This window comes from Mytilus trossulus, chromosome 2 (assembly GCF_036588685.1).
Source record: "Mytilus trossulus isolate FHL-02 chromosome 2, PNRI_Mtr1.1.1.hap1, whole genome shotgun sequence".
Classification (NCBI taxonomy): domain Eukaryota; kingdom Metazoa; phylum Mollusca; class Bivalvia; order Mytilida; family Mytilidae; genus Mytilus; species Mytilus trossulus.
Genome location: NC_086374.1, coordinates 95,492,579 through 95,504,656, shown reverse-complemented (window position 1 = coordinate 95,504,656; position 12,078 = coordinate 95,492,579). Strand labels below are relative to the sequence as shown.

Genomic DNA, 12,078 nt, shown 5'->3' with positions numbered 1-12,078 from the left:
TGATATTTACATGAAAGAAAACAACAAGTGATTAAAAAAAAAAAAAAAAAAAAAAAAAAAAAAAAAAAAAAATCGCACCTCTAAAGTATTATTATATTAGGAGATTTATATTTTATTTAAGAAAATGTATTATTTACGATAAAAAAATGGTATTAAAGCAGAAATTATCACTAGATTTAATTTGTTCGAAACTTACGGATACTCTCGCCGCCTTTTTTAAACCTGGAAAACAACATATCATCAGCTTACAGAATACCAAAGACAAAGTTTTTAGAATACTTTGCAGTCATACGATTGAGATTGTTGGCTTTGATTTAACAGAATTGAGTTCAGTCTAAGAGGTATTTATAAAACCATTTAAAAGTCCATGTATTTTGTAGAAATTGAGATTATTTATTGCATTATTTTTCTCGATCAATCATCCATGACATTTTGTGATAGAATTGCATGAGTGTGTTTACAGATTTAACCGTACTTCTTCTTCTTCTTCTGATATACAGTTACAGCTTCATTATTATTGAAGATTACGAACTGTTGCATGCTTACAATTTCAATTTCACATTCACCACTGCTTCATATGTCATTTTGTCATGCCTCATGGGCTACTGCAGTGGCGGATCCTGCCATTTTAAAAATAGATAAAAGGGGGGTTCCAACCAAATGTCCACATTCATTTATACTGGAAACCCACGAGACGATGATATATTGATTGTCAAAAAAGTGGTTATAACCCCCTGTAATATCTGCGATTATTCTGGGGAATGTCACTCTCAAACCTTTTGGAAATTTCCTTACTTGTCACGTATAAATGTCACTACGGCGATACCAATGGAATATTTTGTAGCCATTGTTTATAAATTACTACATGTATCTGAACCATCAGTCTTGCTCCGATATTTCAATGGCGACGAGGATACAAAACAAAGAAGGAAGCAGTATTTAGCGTAAATAAAGAACTTCCTGGATAAGCCACTGTACTGCCTACTGGTTTGATTTCCACATGAGTTAAATAAAAACAAATCTCCAAAAACACCATAATTATTTATGTTAACTACATGTAGCATAGTCAAATAATATAAATGACAATTTGTACAGCTTTCTGATGTGAATATCATGAATATAGAAATATGAACGCCTTTCTTTAAGCAACAGCAAAAATCTACTACATTTTTAAATGTAACATGTATCAAAGTGAAGTACATGTACTTGAACTCTTGCATGTGCCAAGTACACACGTCACTTGTCCATTGTCAGTAGTACTAGTTCAAACAGTTATGACGTCTTGAAAGGCTATTATTTTTGGATGTTATCGATGTAAGGGGTAAAAAAAAATGTGATCTATAGCCTTTCAAGACGTCATAATTATTTTGACTGCATTGTCAGTAAAATGCTCTAAACTGAGCATATTTTTAATGATGACTAAAAGAAACTTTGCACGCATGCCATGTATTGTTGTTTTGTAAATTTGAAAACCTCTGACCAATTTTTCTTAAACTTTTAATGATTATGAAGGATATTTAGATGTTCTAGGTCATAGGATTTTCTGTCTATTTATTCATTCATTGAAAAGTGGTTTCAACAAAACCGAAAATTAATCATGCTTTAATTTGTGCCCAGTAGGTCTGTAATTATACATGACAAGAGGATTTTTTGTATGCGGGACATGTAAAATTACATAAAGTAATTGAAAAATTAAAGTACAACTTTAGAAAAATATTGTTAAACAATGTACATTGTAGGTTACTACCCAGCACTGTAGTCTTAGATCTGCCTTTTTAAAATTATTGATGAATGTTTCAAAAATTAACACTTCAAACCAGCGCAGTCTATGTGAAATTTCATGTATATTTTTAACTAAATTTTGATGTTTAAAAGACTTAATGTGTTCAGGTTTAACTGATTTACAGACATGACAGGTGCATACTTTATGGAAGAAATATATCCGTGAACAATTTCAAAATGTATTCCTGATCTTAAGTCATTCTAAACTGACATCCTTTTTTGCTGGATGTTCTAAAAAATTTCACTTAGGCTGCCAAGGTTTCACAAATAACTTTGCTTGCATGTCTGATTAATTTTTTTTATTATTTAACATGTTTAAGGTAGATCATAAGTAAATCTTTTTTGAGACAGAATTTTCTTATACTTAGCCAAAATGATGATTTGAGTATGATTTTTTCAGAAATGTAATAAAAAGCATGGGTCACCGTGCTATTTTTCAAGCTATGTGTTGTTGAAAATTGCCTAAATTTGGTTAGATTGTTAATGGAAAAACACATTTGTGTGTATAAAAAAAAATCTATGAGATAGAATTTTTAAATAAATTGTGAAAAGATAGGTTTTGTACTAGAGTTTAAGAAAATAAAAAGAAAAAATAGTGTCACCGAACTTGTTTTCTTGCTACAAGTAAAATGAAAAAATTTCCCTATTAGTCTAGTATAAATTTTTTACTAACAGAGTTATCTTCCCTTACATAACTCATTTGAAAGAAATGATTCTAAAAGCAAAAACAAATATAATTGTTCAAATATTTTGAATTATAAAATAAATTTCCAACTTTTCTTTATATCATCAAACAGTCTAACCTTTCAATTGCAAATCTGTCTCCAAATTTGCAGATTTATTCAAATAACTAGACCGATTTTTTACTGTGATTATACAATCCAAGATGGCGGCATATGCGGGTATACCATGTATCTACCTTAAACATCCAACAAAGATCTGTTACTGCTGGATATAAATGATGTTTTGAACCACATTGACTGCTCTTAAATATGTTGTGTAACATATTTAAAGTGGTTATACATGTAAGTACAAAATTAATTTTTGTACAACCCCCAAAAAAATTTGCGTTGTATTATGGTTGTAGTCGTCGTCCAAAGACACATTTAGTTTTTTGAACAATAACTAAAGTTTAAGTGAATGGATTTCTATAAATTTTTAAGAGAAGGTTTGTACTACAATATTATCGAAAATATACCTATATATAATTATCATTGAATTTGACCATTGTTGACACCATATCATTTAATAAGGGATAAATATATATACAAATGTAAATTTGCATGTTTGCATGAGTTTTTTTTTTGTTCTTTACAGTATGGATGATACCTGCACAAGTAGAAAACAATACAGAAAAGAATACAAGAGAAAGTGGATAGCTGCTTCAAGAGCTTTGAGGCAGTCGTCTAGTCATGCTATTACCCAAGAAAACTTATCTGACAATTACAACAGTGATGTTGAGCATCACTTCAATCATGAACAAGAAGTTGAAGATGTGGACAGCCGTTGTAGTTCATCATTCAATACTTGTCCACAGTTGGCGTCGCATGAACCAGAAGAAATTGTTTCAGTGTCAGATAACAGTTTTCCTACAATTGATCTTGAAGATCTTCTGCCAGAACATTGTTAGGAACTATGAAAAATGTAACAACAGAAATTAAATCAGGCATGGAATATATTTTTTTTGGTATAGTTCAACAGCTGCAATCTTGTTATTCTTCGCTGTCAGAAGAAAAACAGAGTGAATTGTCAGAAGTTAGCTTATCATTCAATATTGATGGTCTGCCATTGTTCAAAAGCACTAACACATCTCTGTGGCCTGTCATTTGTAAGGTTCACATCAAGCCTGTTCAAATTTTTCCAGTTGCCTTAACATTAGGAAGATCTAAGCCATCAAATCTAGATTTTTTGAGAGAAACTATAAGAGAATTAGACAATGTACTTCAAAATGGATTTCCTTCTGGTAATCGCACTATTAAAGTGAATTTGAAAGGCATAGTGTGTGATGCTCCTGCTAGAGCCTTTGTTAAAGGAACTAAACTATACTGTGGCTACTATGGCTGTGATAAATGTGCCCAAAAAGGAAATTGGATTGGTAGGATGACTTACCAAGATATTAATAACTTGACCTTAAGAACAAATGAATCATTTAGAAACTCTTTAAATCAAGAACATCACAATTATCTCTCTCCATTTTGTGATTTACCAATGGACAAATTAGACATGATAAAACAGTTTCCTTTAGATTACATGCACCTAGTATGTCTTGGAGTAATGAAGAAGTTACTTTTAACTTGGAAAAGAGGCAAATTGGATGTAAGACTGTCCAATCAACAAGTTCAAGAAATAGGTCGCAAACTAGTTAGATTACGATCATTTGTTCCTGAATTTTTTGCCAGAAAACCAAGAAACATGGATGAAATTGATCGATGGAAAGCCACTGAGTTCAGGCAGTTTCTTCTGTACACTGGCAAAATTGTCTTGAAAGACATTTTAAGGTCAGATATGTATAAGAATTTCATGGCATTAAGTGTTGGAATATCAATATTGGTTTGTTCAAGTTCAGTCCAAAATCATGCTGACTATGCACACAATCTGCTCGAGTATTTCGTTGAAAGTGCAAGAATAATTTATGGTCCAGAGTTTTTGGTTTACAATGTACACAGCTTACTTCATATTACAGACGAAGCTAAAGAATATGGAAATTTAGATGAATGTTCAGCATTTGCCTTTGAAAACTATTTACAGAAATTAAAAAAAATGGTAAGATCAGGAAGGAGTCCCATGGTACAAATTGTGAAAAGATTAGATGAGCTGGAAAAATTCAATAGTACCAAGAGAGAAGAAAGTTTTCGAAGGTCAAGTGTTCTAAAATTTAAACAACCAAACAATGCTTTTGTCATGGACAATAACCAGTGTTGTGAAATCATTTCAAGGACTCAACAAGTTGATCCAAATGATCCTGAAAAATTATTGTTGCTGTGTAGAGTTTATGAAAGATCAGAACCACTTTTCCGTGCACCTTGTGATTCAAGACTGATTGGGGTTTATAAAGCCTCACCAAGAAATACTAGGATGAAGCTCCTGTCACCTGACAAGCTGGGCAAAAGGGCAATGCTCATAGATATGGACCAGAATGAACCAGTAGCATTTTTAACTATACTGCATGAAATGTAATGTGAGTAAGTAAAAGTGAATAGAGCTAATATATATCTCCATTATGATATACATAATTACATTTGATATGTTAAAAATTTACTGTACATGTAGTAAAAACGCCAAATTTCTTTTTCAATCAGACAAACTCAAATTGTTTGGCACAGACTGTGTGTGTGTGTGTGTGTTTATTTATAACATGTATGCAAGACTTTTCAAAGCTCTACCCACAGAACTAAATCTCCAACTGGTGAGACAAGCAGAAATTACTCAGTAATAAATGTGTTTTCCCCAACGATAACATGGTTAAGTGCTGAAAGAAAAGAGTACATTGTACCAAATCATGTAAATTTGCATGTTCATGTTCAAGTTACAGAAACATGCATGTATGTGTAATAGTGTAGAGAGCATGGTTCAAATGTACATGTAGATAATACTAACACTTAAATGGAAAGCATTGTGCATTAAAGAATGGGCAAGAAGATGATTTATATGTCATGTATGTGATGTGAAGTACATTGTATTATGCAGATAAAATAGATTCTATCAATGTACATGTAGCCACCATGAGCTGAAACATCATTTATTTGTATTTAATTGTACATGGTATTCAGTATTTAACTAGTTTTACTTTGCATTATCTTTCAGATGTCCAACCATAATGTGTATGTTGTTGTTGAGTTTCTAAGAGAAAAATCAGTTGAAGTGGTGCACTTATCATGGCTCGAAGGATCTGGAGAGGTAATATAATGTTTGTAACTTTTAAAACATTCGTTTCAAAAATAACTATACAATCGTAACAATGTATACTTTTTCATACATGTACATCCTTTATAGTATTAGTACAGAAGTTTTCCTCAGTGTTAGTACTGCCGGTCACCAAGTTTCTAAATCACATCCCGTTCATAATTACACCTGTCTACAGTACAGTTTATGAACATCTTAGTGTATTATAATTTTATGTTGAAAAAAATAGATTTTCACTTCATACTATACTTTTGTGTATTCATTTATTTTTGTTGATTGGCTGAAGTCTCTACAAGGCTATAGAAATTTTGTATTAGTTGAATATTTAATTTCATGGTTCTCCAGTCCAGGAAAAAGGTAATATCAAGCTTACAATTATCTGTGTCAAAAGTCTGTGATGTGAAAATCAAATATTTTGTTGATAAATTATGAGTTTGAGATTTGTTTACTTTATATTTCTAGGATGCAGTTTGTTACTGGCCCCCAACCACAATAAATATTGCCCAAAGAATTAGAAGAGGAGAGATACCAGATAAGGAAAGGTGGATCGCCCATCCTATTAGAACTTTTCATCATACAGGTAAACAAATTGATGGTCTAGAATACAGTTTATCAGGGAAGGATATATATATAAAAAAAAATAAACTTGGGGCATAGACAGAAATTTAACATAGAATTAAGAAGATATGGCAAGAAAGCCAATGAGACAACTCTCCATCCAATATATATATAGACTAGTTAAGACATACATACAAGTATTGTATAACCATGCATGGTTATTGATTATGTTTTCACTTTATTGTTTAAAGTTCTTACATGTATTTCATTCATGTCTTTTTTTTTTATTGTAAAAGACAATCATTTTGATATATGAGTAGTAAATTGTTAACACTTATATGTTCATTTACGTTTTAACAGATGACTATGATAAAGCAGATCAATACTGCAAAAAGTTTGAAGTTACGAGTAATGTCGAGTCAGAAATAGAGCAGGAAGTGGCACAGGGAAGAGTAATAAGTAAGCCTGACAGATTAATCTCTGATGATTCTGATGAAAATAATAGAGGTAGGTATATTTGGTGAAAAGCTATTTTTATGTCTTAAACAATATTTTAAATAGTAACTCACATGCTTTATTAACCATGTATTACACATGCATAAAATTCTCTATAGCCGTTTAGACACTTAATCATAAAATGCAAAATGATTTCATGCTAAATAAAACGAGTGCAACTCTTAATTAAAATGAGTCTGCAATTACTTGTACTCTAGTATTGTCACAAAACAATAGTTTTAATTTTATCTTCAAAATTGAAAGAAATCCCTCAGATGGCTAAGCAATTTTCCGTTTTAAAATCGTTTCATTTTTAACTGTTGCCTTCTTGAATGTTCTTGGACGTTTTAGAATAATGGGAAGAAAATTCATGAAGTAAGTGAGATTTAACAGTCAAAACAAGTTATTTGAGTGAATTTTTGACATCGTTTTATTTTTATACATGTAAAGGACACCAAACTTTGAAATTATGTTAAAATTTGCTAGATCCTTGTTCATGTGATCAATCATAGCACAGCTGTTGATTCTCTAATTTATTTGTAAAATTTCTTTCAGAAGAGCTTGATAATGAAAAATTACCAGACTTAACCTTGCATGTACAAAAGCAGAGAAGGTTCAAAAAAAGACAGCGTGAAGAAAGAGATTCTGATAGTAACGATGGTATGTTTTCCTATTCCCACCCTTATAATGAGTCTCCTTTTCTACCAGGCTCTTACACAATTGTGCACCATTCATATCAGCTTAAATTATAGCAGTGATTTTTATGGTGAGGGTTGGACTTTCCTATGTTAGTCTTAATAGAATTCTTGTTCCATCCTATTTTACACTCTGTAATCTGTTACAAATGCTCTTTGGTCGGGTTGTTGTCTCTGACATTTTCCCCATGACCCATATGGCCCAGATCTAGAGGTTTTTGTACATACAAAAAGGTGCATTTTTTGTATAAGATATGTAATACATCCTTGAGATAAGGCATAAGCCCAATCTATTGTATACCAAGATTTGATAGTTTATCCAAAATAATAGACTTCCATAATTTTTTAGGGGGTCTCTCACAAAGGAGTAGGTTCGAAAAGGCCCTAAATTGGCCCCCTTTTTTAGCCTAAATTTCATTTTGGGATTTATTGACCAATACCACAATGAATAATAGCTAATATAGTGACAAGAAAGAAAATAAGTCTTTTTATTGCAAAATTACGTTCCTGTGTATTATAGATGACGTCACAAATAGTACTCATTTTGATTTTCTACGAAAAAACAAGGAAAATGGGAAAATTCCCAATAGATATTTGGACGGGAAACATAGAGCGCATACGTCGACAAAAAAGATCTTGGACAAGAATGTTTGTAAAGACATTTAACATGTTTAGCTTGAATATTAAGGTTGTCGACGGCTGTGCTCTATGTGTCCTGATCTTTAATTTGGCTGAAATCCTGTCGATTTTGTCGAATTTCATTAAAATGCCTTACTTTGACCTAACTCGGATGTTAAAATCAATGCTTTAAAATAAAACTATGACAGAAATTGTTCTATAAAACTTTCTCACATGTATTAAGGTCAACTTGAAACATGTTTTATCTTGTAACATTGAACTTTATAATTGGGGCCAAATATGACCCTTACCGAACTTACTCCTTTAACTTATCATATGGTTAAGCATTAGAAATGAAGGATATATGATTATATTCAATGGCATTTTGGTGTTAATATTGATATAAAATGTATATTGTAGAAGAAAGTGGACAGGAACCAAGGAAAAAACTTCCAGCTGCACCCAAGGCACCTATATTTGTACCAGACGGTGATGGGTCAAGGACACAGAGCTCAAGTCCTACATGTCGGCCTGATGAATCTAGGTTAAAATCACCCAATAGAGATGCACCTGTATCAAGAGGGCTTAACTCAAGTCCGACATGTAGGCCTGATCAATCTAGCCAATCTAGGTTTATTTCACCTAATCATGCTAATAGAAATGTACAGGTATCAAGAGGACCTAACTCTAGTCCTACATGTAGGCCTCAGCCAGATCAGTTATCGGTGGTTACACCAAATAGAGATGTATCAAAAAGACAGGATTCAGCATATAGGCCTATTCCATCTACAAGTGGTCGATCCAGACAAGACTCCTCATGTAGTAAGTGTTCTATGGCATTTTATGATGTATGTATCATTCTAAAGACATACATTTATGTAATGAAGAGCACTTTTAACTCTTTTAAATAGAAAATTATTTTATTATCAAGTAAAATGTGACAAGCTTGTGAATGCAATGATTTAGTACTCACATTTTCAAAAATAAAAATCACAGTTTGGTCTGAAATCCTGTATAGTGTATGTTAAATTTATTGATTTTCTGTAAATAAGGTACCAGTATACAAAACTTTATCATGTTTTTAATATCTCCTTATACATGTGTTATAAGTGAACATAATAGCAGCAATAATTTCTGATTTTCCAGAACATCATTGCTAGTATGTCTGTCCCAAAAATTTGGGAAGATGACATTAAACCTTCAGTTGATAATATGTTTAGTTAACAAGACTTGTAGTTTTTATTTCACCCAGTGTATTTATGTATGAGAAAAAAAACATGCACATCATACCAAGACAATTGTAGAACTTACTTTCACCATAGAAATAGGCTATTTGATATTTTGTCAAGCTCAGTAGCTGAATTCTCTAAGATTTTTATCAATTTGTCTTGTAGACTGTCAAACTGTTATTGTTCAAAAATTAAGAACATTAGAGGATGGCATCAAAGAAATTAAAACTGCCATTTCACAGCTGGCTGCAACAGGACATGGTGGTGTTGTGGCGACTAATATTGTGGAAGATGTTATTCAGCACCCCCTCAACTACATACATGAAATGAGGGACCTTGAGGATAAAATGAAAGATGATCATTTCAAGAATAAACTTGTAAGTTGGTGTCTCTGATTATTCTTATATGGTTCTTGTTCTCTTTGACATCTCTTTAAGAAGCATTTCTTTTATGATTTTATCAAACTGATGCACTCTAATTTCACTTATGTTTTTTACTTTTGAATTCATAGGTTAAATGCATAGAGCATTCATAATTGGAGATACAAATTGAAAGAGTCTGTTTATGTATTGTTGTGCAAGTTATCTTAGAAAATATAATGTGTCTCAAACATTAAATTTCAGGGAAAATACATAAATAAAAACATGACTAAATTGTAATTTTGTAGGTCCAGTATTTGGTGTCACAAGGTGGTCACAGCCGTTCAGACTGTATAAGACGGATGATGAAGAAGTGTGGCACTAATCAGTTATGGGCCAAATACAGTTTAAAGGGGCAAAAAGGGAAGGAGGCATTCACAGGTCACCCTTTGTGCAGGATAGTCATGAGTAAGTTGATTACAAAAATATGTGGAACCACCAGTGCCATTAACATTAGAATAAATTTTTCATCTGACTTTAATCTCAAAAAGAATTCATGTGATAAATTTGAATATCACATTTCTCACTTATCCATAAACAGAGTGCAACGTTATATAAAGTAATTAAATATATAGGACTCAAATCTATGGTGGGTACCAGATCTACGGCAGAGTCTAAATCTATGGTGAATATGACTTCACATCATCCCAAAACTATGTCAGATTTTTTTAATGTCATAATCAATGGCTAGTTGATATTTCCTATTCGATGGCAGATTTTTGTTGTTTCCAAATATATGGCAAATTCTGTGCAAAATTGGGGCTTCTACAGGTACAGCAGATTTCGTCCTCATCTTTGGGATGATACATGTCAGTAAAATCTTTCTTTAAACCATCCGCAAATCGTTGGCAAGGGAAATACTTTCGACTGGAAGCTCAAATCTAAAGGTTCAGCTATCTTTGTGACTGGGACAATTTTATATGGCATTATTCAATTGTGACATTTATTTGTTACCTTTTTTTCCCTGGAAAATGATGCAATTTATCAATCTCCCATAGTCAAAAACGAAAATCTGGCACAGACTTGATTTGATTGACATTTGTAACATCACATATGCCATAGATTTGGAATCTGCCATAAATATGAGTCCCAATAATATATAAAAAAAAAAGATCGACACAGTTAAATATAATAAGAAAATCTGTAATACTTTTTCAGAATGTTGTGCAAGAGTGTTTCCAAAATCAAAGGTTTCAGATATGGAGGAAGTGTTAATTGACTTTCTAAAACAGGCCCCGCACAAGCCAGGAGGACCAAAATATAAGGTATTTTTGTATTGAATAGAATATCTTTTACATTTATCTGAAAGGCTTATTTATTTAAAAGTTTATTTTTTGCAATTTGAATACTTAGATAAGACAATTTTTGCGCCTGTCCCAAGTCAGGAGCCTCTGGCCTTTGTTAGTCTTGTATTATTTTAATTTTAGTTTCTTGTGTACAATTTGGAAATTAGTATGGCGTTCATTATCACTGAACTAGTATATATTTGTTTAGGGGCCAGCTGAAGGACACCTCTCCAGGTGCGGGAATTTCTCGCAACATTGAAGACCTGTTGGTGACCTTCTGCTGTTGTTTTTTTTATTTGGTTGGGTTGTTGTCTCTTTGACACATTCTCCATTTCCATTCTCAATTTTATTGTCATGTTCTTGACAATAAAATTATTGTCTTTATCCTACAATTAAAACTTATGTTTGTAGCATTTGATTTTGACATGTAAAATATTATTTGTTTTTTGCCCATCTTAGAAATTACTTGATATGCAAAAATTGCAGAAGTTTTCCTTGATTGATTATACTAGTATTAAATTTGCATACATGAGAGCTTGATTAAAAGGGATTACAACAACTATAACTGGGGCTAGAATTAAATGCTTTAATAGGGTGCTTGAAGGTACTAATTTTGTTAACAAATTACTTTTTTTTATAATTTCAGAAACCTGCAAGAAAAGGACAGACCATAACACAAGATGAATTAGAGTCTGAATAAATAAATGATTAAAAGTACCTTGATTCTACTGATTTCAGTCCTGTCAATACTATTTATTTAAGATGTTCAAAAAACTATATTCCAATTTCTGCAACAATTGAAGCTTTGGCTATAAACTAGATCATTGATTGACATTATTATGATATGTCAAATTCTCGGTTAAAGAGATATGACATATCCTTGTCAATGCAAGAATCTTATTGAATTGACTTTGAAGGTAACAGGACCCAGTTTAAACAGTGAGAGGTTGACAAGCTTTCAATTCAGTGGTTGTCTTTTGTTTATGTGTTACATATTTGTTTATCGTTAATTTTTTTTTACATAAATTAGGTGGTTAGTTTTCTCATTTCAATTGTTTTACATTGTCTTATCAGGGTCTATTATAGCTGATTA

The 12,078-nt window shown here is 32.0% G+C and overlaps 2 protein-coding genes across 4 annotated transcripts in view; both read left to right on the top strand.

The window, feature by feature from the left end:
* The window catches only part of LOC134708428 (uncharacterized), a 145,756-nt gene that overhangs the window by 41,686 nt on the left and 91,992 nt on the right, over window positions 1–12,078 (top strand). The gene's annotated exons all lie outside the window — the stretch shown is intronic.
* LOC134708426 (uncharacterized) lies at window positions 221–11,702 on the top strand. 3 transcript variants are annotated; one of them, XM_063568934.1, is made up of 10 exons: window positions 221–341; window positions 5,587–5,679; window positions 6,148–6,265; window positions 6,604–6,750; window positions 7,294–7,398; window positions 8,472–8,873; window positions 9,446–9,657; window positions 9,948–10,107; window positions 10,858–10,964; window positions 11,632–11,702. In XM_063568934.1, exons 2-10 carry the CDS (start codon window positions 5,587–5,589, stop codon window positions 11,683–11,685), a joined length of 1,398 nt encoding a protein of 465 aa, XP_063425004.1. In that variant the 5' UTR covers window positions 221–341; the 3' UTR covers window positions 11,686–11,702. The 3 variants fall into 3 exon arrangements, with proteins under 3 accessions (XP_063425004.1, XP_063425002.1, XP_063425003.1); XM_063568932.1 differs by lacking the exon at window positions 221–341 and adding an exon at window positions 4,843–4,960; XM_063568933.1 differs by lacking the exon at window positions 221–341 and adding an exon at window positions 4,852–4,964.